Source organism: Bos indicus x Bos taurus, chromosome 23 (assembly GCF_003369695.1).
Source record: "Bos indicus x Bos taurus breed Angus x Brahman F1 hybrid chromosome 23, Bos_hybrid_MaternalHap_v2.0, whole genome shotgun sequence".
NCBI classification, from domain to species: domain Eukaryota; kingdom Metazoa; phylum Chordata; class Mammalia; order Artiodactyla; family Bovidae; genus Bos; species Bos indicus x Bos taurus.
In genome coordinates this window covers 40,621,615-40,642,402 of record NC_040098.1, presented here as the reverse complement: position 1 = coordinate 40,642,402, position 20,788 = coordinate 40,621,615, and the positions used below count along the sequence as shown (strand labels likewise).

General features: G+C 40.4%; 1 protein-coding gene across 10 annotated transcripts in view; it reads right to left on the bottom strand.

Annotated features, from left to right (window-relative positions):
* Window positions 1-20,788, bottom strand: part of KIF13A (kinesin family member 13A) — a 202,790-nt gene that overhangs the window by 86,341 nt on the left and 95,661 nt on the right. For all 10 annotated transcript variants that reach the window (XM_027525256.1, XM_027525247.1, XM_027525249.1 and 7 more), the window contains exon 4: window positions 15,347-15,407. In XM_027525256.1, the coding sequence (XP_027381057.1) occupies window positions 15,347-15,407 (61 nt within the window). The remainder of the gene's footprint in view (window positions 1-15,346; window positions 15,408-20,788) is intronic.

The following is a 20,788-nucleotide window of genomic DNA, read 5'->3' as shown; positions in this document are numbered from 1 at the left end:
AAAAGTGTAAACATGAAACAATATTTTCAATCATCAGGCTGGCAAAAAAAAAAACACGCAACACATGACAATATCCAATATAGCTGAACTGAAGAAATAGGTATTTTCATCAACTGTTGATGGGAGAATGAATGAATGCAGCCATTCTAAGGAAAACCTCACAGTACCAAGAAAAAGGAATATGTCCTCGCTCTCTGGCCCACTATGGGGCATCTGCCCTAGAGACCCAATCCCCAAGAGACCCCAGTAAAAGGATGTTCACACAGCATTATTTATAATACTGAAAGTTGGAATCAAGTTAAACGCCAATTAGTAAGGGAGTAGTAGATGCATAAAATGTATTTTATATGATGGAATATTTAAACACACCATCTTAAAAAAACAAGCAAAACAAATCTATGTGTTTAAGCAATGCTATGGCACCCCACTCCAGTACTCTTGCCTGGAAAATCCCATGGACAGAGGAGCCTGGTGGGCTGCAGTCCATGGGGTTGCAAAGAGTCGGACACGACTGAAGTGACTTAAAAGCAGCAGCAGCAGCAGCAGCAGAATTCAAAAACATTGTTGAGTTTTTTAAAAAGTTGTGTTCAGACTGTACATATAATGTAAAAATTTATGTCCAATAGTATGTATATGTGTTCTCTATGTGTGCTAAAGTTAAAGAAAAAATTGGATCAGAAGAAAATATACCAAATTTATATAAACTTATTTCTCAACTTCTGACTTCTACCAAAGAGGCATTTAAAACATGTTGGTAGAATATGTGGATTTTTTTTTTTTTAGAAGCCTATAACTGTAAGGGGCTTCCTAAAAATAAGGGTTAGGAAGACTACCCGAAGACTATGTGTATGCGCATATACACAAATACATGGAGAAGAATAAAGGACTGTCAAAATTCTTATCCACTAAAGACACATTTCCAAAATTGCCTTTATGTTATAGTTAAGTTTAAGAATCTTGTGCTCATTAAGAAAATATCTGGAAACTGGAGCCTATTATACAGAGTGAAGTAAGTCAGAAAGAAAAACACCAATACAGTATATTAATGCATATATATGGAATTTAGAAAGATGGTAATGATGATCCTATATGCGAGACAGCAAAAGAGACACAGATATAAAGAACAGACTTTTGGACTCTGGGAGGGTGGGATGATTTGAGAGAATAGCATTGAAACATGTATATTACCATATGTGAAATAGATCACCAGTCCAAGTTTGACGCATGAAACGGCACTCAAAGCCGGTGCACTGGAACAATGCTGAGGGATGGGATGGGAGGGAGGTGGGAGGGGGGTTCAGGATGGGGGACACATGTACACCCATGGCTGTTCATGTCAATGTATGCCAAAAACCACTACAATATTGTAACATAATTAGCCTCCAATTAAAATAATTTTTTAAAAAAGAAAATATCTTACCCACCCTGTTGCCAATCTTTCATATCCATTGATTTTTTTTTCTCATATATTTCCTCAAAGGACTTTCCCTATTCCACGTGTATTCCCAAGGCCCATGCCAAAACAGGCTTAAATCTGGACCTGAGCCCTGTAGTGCAGAATTACATACACCCCTGTTGCGTAGGGGAACGAAACACAGCTTCTGCTCAGGCCTGTGCGACCTGATGGTGGTTCCTAGCCAGGACCCAAGTGCCATCGAAAGCCTTCAAAAAGCACCGCTTTCTTGGCACAAACAGATGAATGGAGCAATCTCATTTGATCTTCCACACTGGTTAACCAGCCCCCAGGAAGGGAGTGGGGTGAGGGTGGGGACAAGATACTTTAAGACTTGGCTGGATCAAATATCCTGACCATAATTCATGATTTTGACTCATATTTAGTAACTTGAAAAAAAAAAAGCAAGAACTTGACTCAATGAAAAGGACTTAACTGCAGAGAAGCACTGTGGTCAAAGAGCTTTTACTCTGGTTTCACGGAGTTTGAAGTCATTAACTTATCAAGGATTTATATCTGTTCTTTTATCAGGGAGTGAGATGGAATACTTTCTGGTTTCTGCTCTGATGCTGAGTAGGCTGGAATTATGAGGGATTATTTTCTCAATGTTTTTTTTCAAGGCCAGGTCACGAGGTTTCATTTACCTTGGTAGGAAAGGCCTTTTTAAACCAAAGATCATTAACAGAAAGAAAGAAAAAAAAAACCCACTCAAGAATGAATGCTATATATAGAGCTATATGAAATAGGTTTATGATGAATCAATTGATAACAACAACTCAGGGTATGTAAACTCAAGTTGCAGTAAAAATAACAAATGATAAAAGAATGTTCCAGGTAAAAATACAAGAATAAATTTCAGCTTGACCTATTTCTAAATTATTGCAAATATTAAACAGTATATGAATTAACCTATTTAACCTGTATTATTGTTGCTATTTAGTTGCTAAGTTGTCTGACTGTCAGCCAGGCTCCTCTGTCCATGGGATTTCACAGGCAAGAATACTGGAGTGGGTTGCCATTTTCTTCTCCAGGGGGAAGAGGTCTTCCCCACCAAGGGATTGAATTCGTCTCCTGCTTAGCAGGTGGATTCTTTACCACTGAGCCACCAGGGAAACCCACTAAACCTACATACCTTTATTATTTATGTTAAGAAAAATTAATCTTTTTGTCAACTGCTCTGTTTGCAGTACAATTTACATATTCTATCTATATCGCTGAATCTGTGCAATACCCAGATGAGGTAGGTACGGACCGTGATCAATAAGGAGATAAGGGGGCCACTAAGAAAGTGTAAGTCATTTGCCCCAGACATGGCCACCAGAGAGAGGCAGACCTGGGTCTATGGGTGGTGACTCCCAGTGGACTGAGGCCCATCCATCATCAGTGACTCAGGCTGCATGACACTGGAAATCAGTTACTCCCATCTCTGGTTTCCATGGTAATTTTTTTTTTAAACAAACTCTCAAAACCCATTACACTCCAGTACCTTTTCCCCCACATCTTTCTAGACCACTGAATTGTGAGCTCCTTTGAAAACAAGAGCTGTGGCATCTTAGCAGAGTACCTGGCACATGTATGCACTCTTAATTACGGAATTGTCCCTGGTGACATTGCTGTTCTCAGATTAATGTGCATTTTTTTTTCAGAGAAAACTTTTATTTAAATACATTATAAACATAGCATGAGTAGATCGTATATGGAAGCTGAAAAGCTTTCAGTGCTACCCAGATCCTTCATCGTCTGTCTAATGTGTATTTAAATGGGGGCCCCTTTCCTTGTTAGTGATGGCAAAGGTTTCAAAATACTGTTTGTTGAACTTAAAAACGTTAATTGTAGGATTTACACTTTGGTCAAAATACAGCTGTTTCTGAAATTCCAATGAGCCCCAAAGACCACAATAGTCTTTGTTGAACAAGGTGCTAGGGTGTGAACACACATGTTAACATCATCTGTAACTACTAATTGAATAATTTTGATAAAAATTACAGATACTACTGACACCCACATTACCTCCTAGTCATTAAAACAAAATCTATGTGACTGAAAAAAAATAAGTCTTTTTGATGTCCACTAAATGTATACGTAAGTTTTCCAAGAAGTCAAGGTCTTTTAGCTAAGTACTTAGTTACATTTGACAGACAGAATGCAATTCAGACTTACTGTATTTAATAAAGTTTTGGTTATAACTAGGAAAGGAAAAAAAACTGGAAACACAAAATGGAATATGAAAAAGTGGAAAACAATTATACTCTGTTTCTGAAAAGAATCTTTCTTCTTTCTGTCTTTAAATAGCTACCCCAAAGCACAATTTATAAAAGGGTAAATACAAAGAACCATATTGTAAAGTCCATGGATTTTTACAAATCTAAGCAAGGCTGGATTCTAGCGAGACCAGAATCCATTTTATCACTATGGCTTCATGTCTCAAGGGAAATTTACTCTTAAGACAAGAAATAATGAACACTTTCCCTGTTCTACAAAAATACATCAACATTACATTTTTTAATAGCCCCGCTTAGTTTCCACTGTATGCATTACTGATGCAGTTTCCTATTAGAGATACTCAGATTGTCTTCTTTTTCTTTTTTTCTGCAATATTTATCCTTACATATTTATCTATGTACACTTTTCTATTAACTCTACTAGGCAAAACTCCAAAAACATTGAATTACTAACTCCTCTAGCAATGCAAGAGTCTTTCTTTCTACAACTTCAACAATTCTATTATCATTCTTCCTGATTTTGATTAACAGAAAAAGCAAGCTCCTTGCTTTGTTACATTAAAATCTTCCTTTCCTTAGTTTATTGTCCATTTGTATTTGCTCTTCAGTAAAATGACTGAGTCCTAGGTTTACTTGTATAAATCAATTGGTTTAGTAACTGGTTAAGCATTCATTCAAAAATGCCCATCATATATTAAGGATGCTAGCCTTTGGTCTGTCACATGCTGTACATATTTCTCCCAGGCTGTCATTTACCTTTCGGTCTTATGCTGTTCTTTGTCATACAAAAGCTTTTGGTCTTTCACATTCAAATCTCTTATCTTTTCCTTTATGATTTTCGTTTATGGTATACATTACACTTTCAAAATCCTTCTGGATTATCATTACCCCAAATTACATAGCTATTCACGCATCTCTTCTTCTAGTCTTATTTTGGTTTTTCCAGTTTTATTTCCAAACTTGAATGCTGCTTATTAGCTGTGTAACCTTGGGCAAGATCTCCTTTATTAATAAAACAGGAATAATACTTGTTCTCTTACTGAATTGCTGGTGTGATTTAATAAGGCAGTACAGTAAAGCACTTAGCAGAGTGTCTGGCCATTGTAAGTCTAGAATATATTTTAGCTAATATCCATAATTAATATCATCTCTTAAATTTTTAACCAACTAAAACTAATTTTGGTATAAAGATGGAGGTACTCATCTAATTATTTTTCCTTAAATAGCTCCTCCATCTTTGCAACAAATCTGTGAGACAATCCAATCCCATTTTAAAGATAAAAGACACTTATTCTTAGGAAAAAAAATTAAAGGAATCATTTGTTGCTATTTCTCTAGCGCCTCTAGGGGTCCCACTTTCAAAGTTTTATGATGGTTTACTCACATGTGAGAGAAAAAAAGGAGCATGTGAACAAGTGTGTGTGTGTTCCGGGTCATAATGAGAAGAGGAAGAAGAAACAGTATCATTAATTATTCGGAGCTGTATATGCCAACCCAAGTTGTCCAGCGGAGGAAAGATATTTACCATTTTTTAATAACATTAAGATTTCTCAGAAAGGTTCAGGGGAAAAAGCAACTTAATAAATCATATCAATAAACTAAACAGAAATATTCTCTACAGAGCTCCCCTTATTTTTTTTTTTTTTATTCTGGTGCCTTTGTAGCTCTATGAATCCCTGGCTGGAGTTATACTTAATCAATTCTTTGGTTTGGTGACCTTCAATCACCACTGGTACAATAAACAATCATTTAAAAAAAGCCAACACTGTCTCCCAAAGCCTAAAAATTCCATGTAGGTGCCACACGCTCTTCTGCCCTCCTCAGCATAATCAGTTTTCCATGATACAGGAACAATGGCTACACTTTACTCTGTGATGGACAGAGAATATTAACCATCAAAGACCATTACACAGTCGAGTAAAGAGAGTTTGGTTTATCCAAAAGACTGAAGGTGTTTGTTTTTACTTTGTTCCTTTTTAAACACAGGAATCCCTTTTTTTTCAGTACAGGAAAAAGTAACTTGTCCACTGCTTTTAGAAGCTTAGTTAACGAACAAAAAAAGAAAAAAAAAAAAAAAAAGGAGCTCATTATGCTGGATGGTGGGAATCGGGGAATCCATAAAAGATGCTCTACTCCCACCCTTAATGTTTCCTGACTCCAGTTCACAAATGGAATGAAGTGCCCTTGTCTAGGAGAATGAATGTCAGCCCAGAAGGGAAAAGCCAGAAGTCCTGATGGAAGCAGAAGGATCTATGAGAATTTCTTTCTGTCCCAGACAAACCACACCTAGGCACAACTTGGTCCAACCCAAGAGCCTGTGGCTTTTCCGCAGGATCCCTGCCCAACAGGAGACAGCCACTCTACCGATGCCAGCTCCACGTGCCAGGTGCGGGGAGTCCACAGGGCAAACGTGATCTCACTTGTTCAGAACCATGACCAAGATGCCAATTTCCTCTGTGGGGCTTATGATTAGACGCCTATAACCGTGTGGACAAGTCTTAAAACACAGGCATGCCCACAGCAACCCACAACACGATGTCAGAACGGTAGAGAGGGTTCCTGATCGGAATTTCTGCAAGCCAAGCCACAGAAGACCTGACCCACCCAGCCCTGAGTCACACATGGTACAGACCTCTGCAATGCTAACACCCTGAGTCTCCACACTTGTACATAGCCTGTCCCTCCTGGGAACAGCAGCAATGGCCTCAGAGCTACCAGGCATGTGCACTGGGAGCTGAGGAAACAAGGGAATTCTCTCTATAGCACGGCCCTGATACTGAAGTACAGAGGAAGAGAAGCCAGGGGTGGGAGGGAAAGTGCATACCATACATACACCAACTCTTCACAGTGGCTATGCTCTAGGAAAGGTGAGAACAAAATAAGAGGGCATAACTTGGGACTTCCTAGTGGTCCAGTGGGTAAGACTCTGAACTTCCAATGCAAGGGACATGTGTTCGATCCCTGGTCAGGGAGCTAAGGTTTCACAGGCCAGGCGGCGTGGCCAAAAAAACCCCCCGAAACTCAAAAAGGGCATGTGCATGCGTGCTTAGTCACTTCAGTCGTGTCTAACTCTTTTGCAACCTCATAGACTGTAACCCACGAGGCTCCTCTGTCCGTGGGGTTCTCCAGGCAAGAATATCAGAATGGGTTTCCCTTTCCTTTTCCAGGGGATCTTCCCCACTCAGGGATTGAACCCGCATCTCCTGAGTCTCCCGCATTGCAGGTGGATTCTTTACCACTGAGCTACCGGGAAAGCCCCGAAGAGGGCACAATCTTGTCTCATTCACAATCTGCATGAATCAAGCCAGCCTCACACACATCAGGGCTGACCAAAGCACTCAGTCTGGAGATCCAGGGCTGGACACGACATAAACACAGAATATTTCTAAAGTAGTGACCTGGAAGAGCAGTCAGAGTTTTAACACCATTTTATCACTTTAAACAGAACCTCCAGTCTTTCTTCTTTCTCCCATCTCTTTTCTCACTGGAGTTAGAGTGAAAAAATAAAATACATATATTTATGACCTGGAATTCCTGGGCTTGTGCGTTTGGGACGGTGTTTTTCCACTCCTAACCGAGGCTGACAGCCCTAGCGACTGTGACGAGTCTGGACTTGGCAGGTGGCACGGCTCCCAAGCCAAGCACCTGGACAGGGCGAGAGCCGTCAGACTCCACACACAAACCCGAAGGAGCGAGGGTTACGTTTCAGTAAATCTCTCCCTCAATTAGCACAACTCTCAGAAACGGTCACAGGTAGAGGCCTTAAACCTGGTTTACATTAAATGACCCCAAACTACAGACTTTAGACAGAAGAGCTAGGGCTTTCAAGGCTTGACTCGGTGACACGAGATTTAAGTTTTAGTCAACTATAGAGGGTTGCCCTCGAGGGGCTGGGTAAGAACCAGGCCCCTGAGAACCTAGGCCTGGAGCGTAAAGGTCGGCGCGGGCCGTTTTCCACAGTGGCCTCTGGGAGCGGCCAGCCCCGCAGTCCGCAGCAGCCTTCCTCACAGCACGGCCTGGGTGACTCACCCAGACAGACGTGCCCAGCCCAGCGACAGCACTGGGGCCCGTCACCAGCTGGCAGTGAACTTCAGCGCCTTTTTCTGTCTCCTGATAAAGTGGCTGAGTCATGGGGGGGAGGAGGGTCAGGCGTCAGGGCCTCAGAGGAAAGACCTGTGAGGCCCGCGCAGAAAACGCATTTGGAGTCATTTTCAGGAGGGTGCTTTCACATTCAACAGCTGCTGAAAAAGTCACTGTGTTTCACCTCCACCTGTCCGATGGTTTGCCACAGTCTCTGACACAGAGGCAGGCCTGACTCAGTATCTCTTCTGGACTGTGGGGTGCACGGAACTGACAACACTTGAGGGGAGGGGAGAAGAAAGCCAAACCAAACACAGGCAATCAGGATTCCAGAGAACTTCCGACAGGAGGGAGAAGGCGAACAGTATTATTCCTGGCTAGATGCCAAGCCAGAGCACTTCAACAGTATGATTTCCTAAGCACAGCCTCCTGCTGGGATGAGAGAAAAGAGAGGAGGGCCCAGGACTGCGGCAGAATCCATAAAGTCCTCACGCCTACTTGTCATGGACCCAAATCCACCTTTACCACTGCTTTCAGCTCTCCTACCAGTGGCAGGGCCTCTCTGAACCTCAGTTTTCTCTTTTGTAAAATGGGGCCAATATCAGATTCTACTGATTGGGCATTTTGACAATTAAATGATCTCCTGCAGGTAAAGGAATGAGCGCAGTGCTGGGAACCTAGTGCTCAGGATTCTATTGTCTATTGTTGTTATTATTATCCACCCCATGAACGTACTCAACTAAGTTAAGCAATGTCTCTGGGTGCCAAGAAATAACTCTAGGGCAGGGTTCCCCAACCTCCAGGATCTAATGCCTAATGATGTGAAGTGGAGCTGATGTAACAATAATAGAAATAAAGCACACAATAAACGTAGTGTGCTTGAATCATCCCGAACTCCCCGCCCAGTCCATGGAGAAATTGTCTTCCACGAAACCAATCCCTAGTGTCAAAAAGCTTGGGGACCGAGGCCCTAAGGAATGTGTATGCGTGCTCAGTTGCTCAGTCATGTCTGACTCTTTGCGACTCCATGAACTATTGCCCACCAGGCTCCTCTGTCCATGGAATTATCCAGGCAGGAAAACTGGAGTGGGTTGCCATTTTCTCCTCCAAGGGATCTTCCCCACCCAGGGATCGAACCCACATCTCCTGCATTGCAGGTGGATTCTTTACCTCTGAGCCACCAGGGAAGCCCCAAGGAATAGATGTGGACAAAGAAAGGAAAGTGGAAGAAGGTAGGGCTGGGTGGGATTAAAAAATCTGGGAGTAGAGATGAGAAAAAAGAATACACATATACTCTTTTAAAAAATTTAACAGTATCAGCCTCGCCTACTCCAAAAAATTTTTCTTAACTGACTTTCACCTACCCAATTTTCTGAATTAACAAACATTCTCTCTTCCCCAGTAAAATACACTGGGGCATGCCCGCTGCATACTAAATCATCCAGCTGGAAGACGACTCTCTAGACTCCCAGCAGATGAGTTATGTTCTTACAAAGGGTCAGTTGTGTTTGCTCCTAGACTGGCTTATATCAGTTGCACTTCTCCACAATTACACAATTAACACACGCCAAAAGGGAGTTGCTAGTTTTAAGAAAACAAAGTTGGATGTTTAGGGACAACTTGATAAAGGTGAGTCACTAAAAGAACTGTCAAATCGGGAATGGGTGAGAATTTGGAAAAGACAAAGAAAAATCTAGAAGGATTCTACAGATTGTTTTATAAACATCTTTTTAAGATGGCATGCTCCACTTCCAGTGACTCTCTAACTTTTCACATCGTCAAGTACTATTGCTTCTCATAATCACAGGGAAAACTTCCACAGTTTTGACAAACTGAACAGCTAACAATTATTGAGTATTAATTCTATGCAAGGTACTTGCTGAGGGTTTACATACACGTGAAGATTTTTTAAAAAAGAATACCATATGCTAAAATGAATATTTTGGAACTCTGCTTAAATTTGGCAAAACTAATACAATTATGTAAAGTTTAAAAATAAAATAAAATAAAATTTTAAAAAAAAATTAAAAAAAAAAAAACTCTTAAAAAAATTGGTTTTATTTCGGCTACTGTCACTTTTTAGAATGTAAATTTTGATGCACAGTTAAATAATATAAAACAGAAATCGTTTCTACCTCTGAGCACATAAACTTTCCCATCAAGAGAACAGACTCAGACATGGCTACTCTCCCCACAGAGATTGCCCATGGCTAGGGGGCACTCAGCCGGCCCCTCATGGTACAAAGAAACATTAGCAGAACAAGAATCAGATGAAAAACATTTGTCCTGAATTGCAGGGTATTACAAAAACTGAAAACACAGGCTTCAGCAAATCTGAGCAACATACCATATGGTGAGAACTGTTATACAATTTCTAAGTCAACAGTTTAGACTCTCAGGTCAGGAAACGTTCATGTCCACATAGATTGCCCAGAAATGCCATCACAGACCAATTTCTATTTGGTATGAAGATTTATAGAAAAACAGGTTTATGAAAAATACTCTCCTAATAGGAAGAAAAGTAAAACCAAGGTTACTGGAAGTCATTGATATTTACCAACCTGACACATTTTAGGCACATGATAAAAAATTTGTTGGTTTATGGCCAAGAAGTCCTTAAATGAAATTAGCAGTGATTTAAACATTTACAAAGACCTATTATCTGTTATGGTGCTCTAAAGTTTCACTATAACAACCTTTTTCTTATTACTGAAAATAATGGAGAAGTAATGGTTTTCTTAATAATGGGCCTTCAGCAGGATCACTTGACTTATACCGACTTTTTAATCCCAAGTGTGGATCTATGTTTATGTATATATATTTATGGGCTTGGGAAGGGGAGGAGAAATGGGTTTATGTAGAAATGCCATGTTTTGAAAGACTAATTCTGCAGGTTACTTGTTTTTTTTTAAGCCCTGTCACAAAGGTTTTTGCTGAAAGATTCAGAACAATGCACAGACAAGTATTATTATGACTCACTAACCAAAAGGTAGTAATAAGCGATAATATAATTAAAATGTGCAATGTCTCAAAGCATGATTCAATGCCATTCAAACGGCTTAACAAACAAGCCTTTGATTTGCCTCTGAAATGTCCACTGCAACAGCTGTGCAGCCAGCATAAAATGTCTGATTCATGTTTAATCCGAGAGCTGGAGGAGATCTGAGACCATTCTAGGCCATAGATCCTCCCTCTCCAGATGAAGAAACAGACACTCCCGAAGTTTAGCAGTTTGTGGCAAAACCAGGTCTCATAGATACCAGCACGTACAATGCATTTTCTCTCCAAAGGACTGATGCTACTATCCTTACTACTGCTACAGCGAGACAGTGATGGCGATGATGGTAAGTATTAAGTGACCTTTTCCTATGGTTTAAGGTACTTTACATGAACAGGTCATTCAGTTCTCAAATCAACCTATGCGAGCAGGATTAATATAATTATGTAACCTAAGAGGAAACAGAACTCGCCTGACCTGACACAGATAAAAAGGTGCTGGAGGCGGGATTGGAACCCAGGCAGTTTGATTTAAAAGCCCACATGTTTCCACCTCTCCACCCAACCCAGCGCTGTGCCCTTAAACCTACTACAGAATTACGGATTTCTACATCAGCCTGAGAGTGGAAGCTCTTGCTTGCGGTAGTAGCCTTTAATAAATAGAGTAACATAAAACATAACTTAGAATTGAACATTGACACACCCCATGAAATCAAGAGCCTCCCTTTGCTCTTTCAGTCCAGGCACTCATCTCGCTCCCTCCCACCTCCTCTCTGCCCTCTGAGTTTTGAGAGCTGCCTCAAGAGCTCTGATTCAGTATCAATGATGCCATTCTTTATTGAGCCTGACAAATAGGTCGGTTTCAGGAACTATGTGCTTCCCTTTCTCCGTTTCCTCTATGCCTGATCAGAGAATGAATGCTTCTATCTTAATGTTTCCATTCACAATTAAGATGGAATCACGTTTTTTTTTTTTTTTTAAACTAAAGAGAAAAGAAATCAAACTATAATTCAATATAAAATAAAACGACTATATGGCGGAAACCAATACGATATTGTAAAGCAAGATCTTCCAATTAAAAATAAATAAATTAAAAAAATAAATATTGAATTAAAAAAAAGTAAATCAAATTAGTACAGAAACCACTCAACTAATCTACTAGCAATATATTTACTAGGCAGATTATTTGCAATAAGTGCCAAAAAACCTGAGGGAGTGGTGAGCAAGAATTTTACTGCCGAGGTGGTCACAGCATTTGTACTGTTCAGGAGTGTCTAAAGAATAAGAAACTTTCTCCCCACACTTTGTAAATAGATGCTACTCTATCAATCAAGAAAATCTTGTTTCAGGCTAATTGGAACATGGAATTTACGGTGATCATGCAAAGATTTAGTAAAGTTTAGGCTATCAGTATGTTTAGAAAGCATTTTTATCTCTTTATATATTCATCAACATACTATATGTAGTGAAAAGCTACAGAAATCTTGACTTTCACATTTGAATTTTATCATCTGTACTTAATAAAGTTATTTCCAGTAGGAAAAAGGTTTACATTCAGAGGCATAAGTGATACATTGCAGAACACCAGGATGGTCTCTATGGGCAGTTAATGGAGGATATGATTGTAGAGATGTAGAAAAGGAAGAGAAAAACAATCTTCCTAAAACATTCTATTAACCACATCACTCCAACAGCCTCTTTTTTTTTTTTAATGGTTCTTAGCCTAGCTTTTTAAAATTTCCTGTTATCTGGCTTCACTCAACATGTACAAGGAAGTCTCTCACTGATTCCCCATAAGATGCATCTTCCGCTTGGACCAGTGTTACACACCATGCTCACTTCCACTTCTGCACCCTCACTTATGAAAAAGCCAAATGAAGTATTTATGGGCACCTTCCACTGGTCAGCTCATGCAGTTACCTACTGAAGCCTTATAACAACATCTAAGTACTATCATTGACATGCTTCCCACTTTACAGAAAAGAAACTATAGCTCAGAGAGATTAAATTGTCTAAGAGAATCAAAGCAAGCGTCCTGAGACTTAGACCAGAGTGGACTTCAGAGTCCACATGCTGTCCCTGACACCATACGCTTCCTCTCGTCTGGATGCCCTCCACACTGTACATGTGCTCAGTCCTGCCCGACTCTTTGTGACCCCATGGACTGCAGCCTGCCAGCCTCCTCTGTCCATGGAATTCTCCAGGCAAGAATGCTGGAGTGGGTGGCCATTTCCTCCTCCAGGGGCTCTTCCCCACCCAGGGATCGAACTCACATCTCCTGCATCTCCTGCACTGGCAGGTGGATTCTTTACTACTGAGCCACCTGGGAAGCCTGCCTTCCATACTGCCCTTTGGTTAAATCTATGCTAAACTTTTATGTCCAGTTACAGTCCCATTTCCTTTATGATTTCTTCCCAGGCAACTTCAGTCTTTCCAGATTTTTGCCTCTCCTTGGGTTTTCTATAGTACTTATAAACCTGTAAAAATTTGAGCTTAAATACTATCTCCAAATGTTTACTGTTGTTTGTTTGCATTCTTTTGCTTTCCAACTTAGGTTTTAATTTCTCAAGGGCTTCCTTGGCTGCACACACAGTAGGGGTTTAATGAATATTTAAGGAACTATTCTGATTCTTTCTGGCTTCCTGGGTTAAATAAGAAGAACAATCACACCGGGATGGAGCACAGAATGGATGGTAGGGAGACAGGGAGCAGCGGGTAGGGAAGGTAGATGGGGTTATATATTAATAATAAAGGACCTTAAATGTCATCCAAGGAGTATAGATTTTATCTATAAGTGATGAGGAGTCCTCTAAAGTATTTGAGAATTTCGTAAGATTTTTAATCCAGGGAGCTATATCTGACTACATCCGGAATAATATCAATTGAACAGAATGAGAGACTGTGCTTTGTATAGCCATAGCATTTGTCCTCATTTGTTTCTGTCACAGTATGAAGTGTTTTTTTAAAATCCAAAAGCACACATCCAGAATACTCTTGCCTGGAAAATCCCATGGATGGAGGAGCCTGTTAGGCTGCAGTTCATGGGGTCACGAAGAGTCGGACACGACTGAACCACTTCACTTTCACTTTTCACTTTCATGCATTGGAGAAGGCAATGGCAACCCACTCCAGTGTTCTTGCCTGGAGAATCCCAGGGACGGGGGAGCCTGGTGGGCTGCCGTCTATGGGGTCGCACAGAGTTGCAAACGACTGAAGTGACTTAGCAGCAGAATGAAAATACACACAGTGCTAACAGTCAAGGCAGACTCTGTAGAATATATTATCTAGCATCCCGAAGGACTAATAAAAAGACAAATTAATTACAGCCAACATTAAAAATTATCTATTCACATTAATAAAATACATTGCTGAAGTTGTAGGAATGATGTTTGGAAAGAAGGCTTATTTACTCAATGAGAGCCCCAGAAGGAATTTTCCAACTTCAAGATTAACTTTTGCAAAAGCTATATATCAAATAATTTCTCAGCAGATTTTCTTTATGCGGCAAGGAAAAGGTTATCAAGAAACAAAATTTCCTACAAGCAGATGACTTCCTTTGCCTTCTAATCTTTTAAGATCTACAGCCTCTCCATCATCCTCTTGCCCTTTTGTTCAGTAAATGGAAAAATAATTCAACTGAGATTCTTTTTTTTGAATATTTATGCATGTATGTATGTATTTAGCTGCACAGGTCTTAGTCATGTGGACTCTTAGTTACGGCATGTGGGATCTAGTTTCCTGACCAGGGATGGAACCTGGGCCCCCTGCATTGGGAGCTTGGAGTCTTAGCCACTGGACCACCAGGGAAGTCCCAGCTGAGAGTCTCATAAGTAAGGAGAAAATACTCATTAAGATGATATATTTAAGAAAAGGGGTCACAGTCAGAAGGAGAGGAATGAAGACCTCCTCCACTAAAACAAGCGCTTCCCTCTTGAGCTTACTTAAACTCCTAGGAAAAGTGAAGATTCACCTGTGATCACAAATAATAAAATTATTAATAGCAGTCATTTGTATTTAATGAAGTAGGGATAAAATGCCCCAAAAGGAAGGAACAGTAGCAAAATGTGGGGCCAGGAGGCCATGTTTCCCTGAAGAAAGAAGAGCTTTAGTTCACATCACCACTGACTACCCTAGAACACTCAGGACGTGAGAGGGTCCTGAAAACCAACAGCATCTGTCGTTGCTTGTTTACATGAGCAGAGCATCCTCTACAAGTCAGAGGTGAGGGAAGACAGGACACATTAACCTCCTTTTCGTGTGATAACCGCAACACAGCTTAAGGTGGTTCCCCGTCATCTCCAATCCTTGGAACACCTCTAAAGATACGTCATACCCCCTTCACAGGTGAAGAACCTGAAGCTTAGGAGCTTGGGGGCAGAGAGGGGGAACCTGTCTGCAGTTTCTTAGCAAGTACGTGGCTGAGCCAGATCCTGAAACCAAATCTTACTGGCTTCAAAGCCCACATGCTAGAATTGGAAAGAATGAGTGCAAATTTTATGGAAAAAACAGAACTCTGGAATAATTAAAGAAAACAGACGTAATGTAAGAAGAGGCCAGAGGCCCAACATCAAGTGGAGAGAGACAATCAACTTACCAGCATATTTTGTAGTGTTGGATTCATCCATGGACCAAAAGCAATAATCAAATGCAAATACCTGGATGAAAGAACAGAATATTAAACTTAAAAACTTATTAACTTCCATGAGTAAATCAGACTGAAAAACAATTCACTGATGAGGATGCCTGCTTCTGTCTGATTTAAAAGAAAAAACAAAAACCAGAAGTATGACTATTAATTCTGAAGTTTCCTTCAGACTAAATTGGCTATTTTCTTGTATTACAAATACAAGGTTATTTTCTTGTATTAGAGTAAATTATATATGAAAATTGCTACTTACTCCACATTCAAACAAGCAGACCTCTTAGCCAAAATATTTTAAATTATACTTTTAGTGAGAAAAGACAATGGCTTCTCTCCCAAGTCTGCAGTTTCAGCAGATGCTGAAATGGTGGCCCAGGTAGACCTTCCATGGCTTCACAAGAAATACTAAAGTGACCAACTTTCACTGAAATCAGTCCCACCTAACTTTCCATGACCTTATCATTTCTAGCATAGTTAAAGGTTTGTCAAAACTTTCCACATTCCCAGAAATCTTAAGACTCCTAATTCTGGGCCAAGTATTGTTAATATATCAATTCGCTCTTGCACACTTTAGCTTTTTGTACAGTTATGGAATGCCTACTATGTACTAGGAATGGTTAATGCCGCTTTATCAGTTCAGTCCAGTCGCTCAGTCGTGTCCAACTCTTTGTGACCCTATGGACTGCAGCACTCCAGGCTTCCCTGCTCCATACGGACACACCACTAACCACTGTTTTCCATGCATACGACCACCACTCATGTTTCAGCCATCTTTACCACATGCACAGGGCCATGCTCCCCAAAGTACGCACCAAGGGATGGCAGTTTCCTGAGACAGTCCGTGAAATAAGGATTATACCACGTTGGAAATGGTGCATATTTTACCCTGTTTAAGGTTTTCTATGCAATTCTCAACATTAAAGGTGCTGAAAAGTCTTCAGCAAGTAAACCCATTTTTTAAAAATTCATTTTTATTGGAGTATAGTTGCTTTACCATGCTGTGTTTCTACTGTACAGCAAAATGAATCAGCCATACATATATGGAGACATATATGGGGATATATATGGGGACATATATCCCCTCCCTTCTGGACTGTCCTTCCCATTCAGGTCACCACAGCACATTAGGTAGAATTTCCTGTTCCATACAGTACGTTCTCATTAGTTATCTATTTTTCAGATAGTATCGACAGTGTATATGTATTAAATATCAATCCTGACCTCCCAATTCTTCCCACCTCCCCTTTCCCCCTTGGTATCCATACATAAACCCATTTGGTTGTGTAACTTTATTTCTCCAATTTCTTTTGATGAGGAGACCTTTCTTGTTGTTTAGTCGCTAAGTCATGTCCAACTGTTTGCGACCCGTGGCCTATAGCCTGCCAGGCTCCTCTGTCCATGGGATTTCCCAGGCAAGAATACTGGAGTGGGTTGCCATTTCCTTGTCCAGGGGATCTTTCTGACCCAAGGATTGAACCTGTGTCTCCTGCTTGGCAGGCAGATTCTTTACCACTGAGCCACCTGGGAAGCCCAGCGACCCTTTCTGGAGTAACACCCAGTACCATGCCCTGAAGCTACTGTTTCTCAGCATCACCATCCTATTCCTCAAGCTAACTGACTCAGGGGACTCAGCATCTGTTTTCTTGGCTCCTTGTCCCAGCCTTCCCTGCTCCCCCATGCAACGCCAATAGTAAAATGCAATCCTCCTGTGGACAGAGACTCTTGAACATTTAACCATTTCCAAGGTATTGTAAGCACTGGGCAGTCAGAAACAAACACTCTGACCCGGGCCTAGAAACTGGCCCTAAGGGAACTTTCCAGCCTAAGTCTCCCAACAGCCACATGCTTCAGCTGAAGTTGTCCATACCTTGGAGTTACTAGTACAATTCCACCTGTCATTTGCTTCGTTTCCACCCTTCAAAATGCTCCACACTCCTTAAGGCCCGTGCCAATATATTTTTCATCCAGGAAGCATTCTTTGGTTAAACCCAAAGGGATCAGCTTTCTCTTCTCTGAACTCTCACGATACTGTTAAATCCTATTTTTGTGACTCCTATCACAATTATTTTTTCACTTACCCTGTATATGATCTGTGCATAGGTTTTACCTCTACTGCTAGACAAAGGTAGCATAGGAACCGTACCTAATTCTTATTTGTATCATGCAGTGTCCACAGTAGTTGCTTTATAATTATCTATTAAATGATTACTGGCATTGAGACCTTGGAAGAAAGCAGGTACCTTCCACATCACCAAAAGACAATGTTACACTCTGAATATTTTCAGCACCACCTGTACTTCAGTGCTTTTAAATGGATTCAGGTCCACACACAACTTATATCATCAACCTCAAATCCAAATTCAATTTTGTTATGTATACAAACATTCACTCTGGTCTCAGAATAACCAAGGTTAAAATGAACAGCTATGAAACAACAGTTCCAGCCAACAGAGTGTGAAATATTTACTGCATTCTAGGGCTCTTCCAAAGACTTGAGAGACCACACAGGCATAATCCAGTTAATCTTCCTGCCTCAAGGCAGGACAGAATTTCAACACTTCTCCTGAGAGATGAAGATCTGTCTTGTTTTTAAACATTTCCAGAAAAGGAGATTCCACAACCTCCCTTTGATGGCATCTTTATAACACTTAACTTTCAATTCCAGGGTATTTTCCTTTCCTTTTGACTTAAGTCAACTCTCCTGGCTTTAAACAGCCAACAGAGGCTCCTGTCCAATTTTTAGGTACTGTTTCCCTCTAGACTCCAATGAATTCCTCTTAGTAGCTGCTACATACAGTGAAATCATAATTTATCTCCTGTATGTTAATTTTTCATACCTTCCAGAAACTTACGGGTAACAGTTTGCTATTGTGCATATAAGATTAGAAAGCTAAGATCTATATTCACAGTAATGTCACTTGAAATAAAATGAAATCCACTCAAAAACTGGGGGTCTACCCTTAATTCTGTGCCAACTTTCATTTCTAACAAACTAGTTAATAGTCTAAAGTTGGTTTTGATCATAAAAAGGAAGATGAAATTTTCATTTTAGGCACTTGCCCCCACTCCCAAATTCAGACAAATGTTAAAAGCGTTTTCTCAAAGGGCTCTGATAGTACTGGCAGACACACTTGTTCTTTGCCTGCCAAATACTGGCCTCTCCCTGAACTGAATTATGTCTCAAATTTCAAAACCTGTGATCACAAGCATTTTAGAATAGGCACGCCTCAAGCCAGTCATGGAGTATGGGTTATGATTTTACTCAACATTTATCATAAGAAAGTTAAGCCCAGAAATCTGAAGGATTTTCCTAAAAACTCAAAGCAACTGGAAAGATTTTTGCTGTCATTTTTTTCTTTAAGAAAGGCTGCCAGTGATTTCCCCGCCAATCCTTCTTTGAAATTTCAGAGCACTCTCCATCGCCCACGGCACTAGTTCACATGCAGTCCTGTTCCATGGCTTAGTTCTTCTTGTGTGGGTCTCAGCTCCACTTAAAGGCAAACCTGGCGGGGGCAGGGGCTTTGTCTTAGGCTGGTGTCTGGGTCATATCTCATACAGAGCAGTCACTGTACGTAATACTTTCTCAATAAATAAACATAATACCAGGAGAAGAAGTTGAAATGCAGACAAGAACATGGAATGGACATGAGGAACTCTTAGGAAAAAGTAGAAGTTCAAACTGCAAGACAGATTTTTAAATGTTTCATTACTTTCAGATGCAGTTTTTCAGGGAACTTGTGGCCTTTAATGGTCAAATAGAGATTCGGTCACTAGATGAGTCCTCTCCGGCATCATCATTCCAGGGTTCACGAGCATAAACTAGTATGACCACATCAAGTATAATTATTTGTTGTGAGAATAGCTATTTGGTATGACTTACGAAAATAGTGTGTAAAAGTTTAAAATAATTTATCTAAGGTAGCATGATCATTTCCCCTGCAATCTTGTTGCTGCTAAGTCACTTCAGTCGTGTCTGATTCTGTGCGACCCCATAGACGGCAGCCCACCAGGCTCCCCCGTCCCCGGGATTCTCCAGGCAAGAACACTGGAGTGAGTTGCCATTTCCTTCTCCAATGCATGAAAGTGAAAAGTGAAAGTGAAGTCGCTCAGTCGGGTCCGACTCTTCGAGACCCCATGGACTGCAGCCCACCAGGCTCCTCCATCCATGGGATTTTCCAGGCAAGAGTACTGGAGTGGGGTGCCGTTAGTACTATAAATAAACTAGTGTTCACAAACAATTATCTTTCTTTTCCTGGCTTAAAAAAATTATTTAACTTAATCACAAAGGTTTGTAACAAAAGAGGACATGGTTTTCTTAGGTCTTAAAGAAATTTTGATTTTCTCATACAGAAATCATTGACATTTCCAGTTGCCAATGGGAAGGGAGAGTTAGGGAGTTTGGGATGGTCATGTACAACTGCTATATTTAAAAGAGATAACCAACAAGGTTCTACTGTATAGCAAAAGGAACTCTGCTCAATGTTATGTGGCAGCCTGGATGTGAGAGGGATCTAGAGGAGAATGGACAGATACGCACATATGGCTGAGTCCCTTCACTGTTCACCCGAAACTATCACAAGGTGATTAATCGACTATACCCCAAAACAAAATAAAAAGTTCAAAACAAAATCATTGACATTTCAAAAGAGATAACTAAACTATTTTCCTGAGAGCCATTCTTTGGAAACTAACCACTTCAAATAAAAAGGAAATACATCATTTTTTCTGAAGTCAGCACATTATACTAGAGAAAAATATTTATTCAAGACTTCTAACTAATTTCACTAGAATTCCTAAATCTTTATTTTACCTATTCATTATGAAGTCACTGGTATCTTGAGTATAGGAGATGGGGGACTTTTTAATGCATACAACTGACCCCCCCCAAAAAATCAAATCTGTATAAACCAAGTATAATTTTCATATTTCACCAATGCCAATCAACATTGTTAACTCTTTTGTAAAGCAACCCACATTTTCCAAGAGCCTTCAACTAGAAAAAGAACCAAAGGTACAGATGCTCCCCAGTTGTTTTTAAAATCTGAAAACCACTGTCTTCACTGTTTTCAATGAAATGCAACTCCACCTGCTTGGAATCCCACTCCCTCCTCTTAGTTTCCAGCTTGTAAAACTCAGACCAGCATTTAATTCCCTGAAGCTTGATGGACACATTGGTCCCACCTTCAGCACACTCCTAAAAATGTTCACTTTGCATCTCTGTGAACCACTGAACATCCTGTAAAGGGATCACAAGCTGTTTTCAATAAGGCAGATGTGTTGGGTGATACACACTCTGAGGCAAAGGTGCCTTAGGATGCAGAGGCAGGATGCACCGCAGAGAAACTCCATTCTTATTGAGAAGTCTCATTTCACTGGCAGGTCAGCAAAATTCAA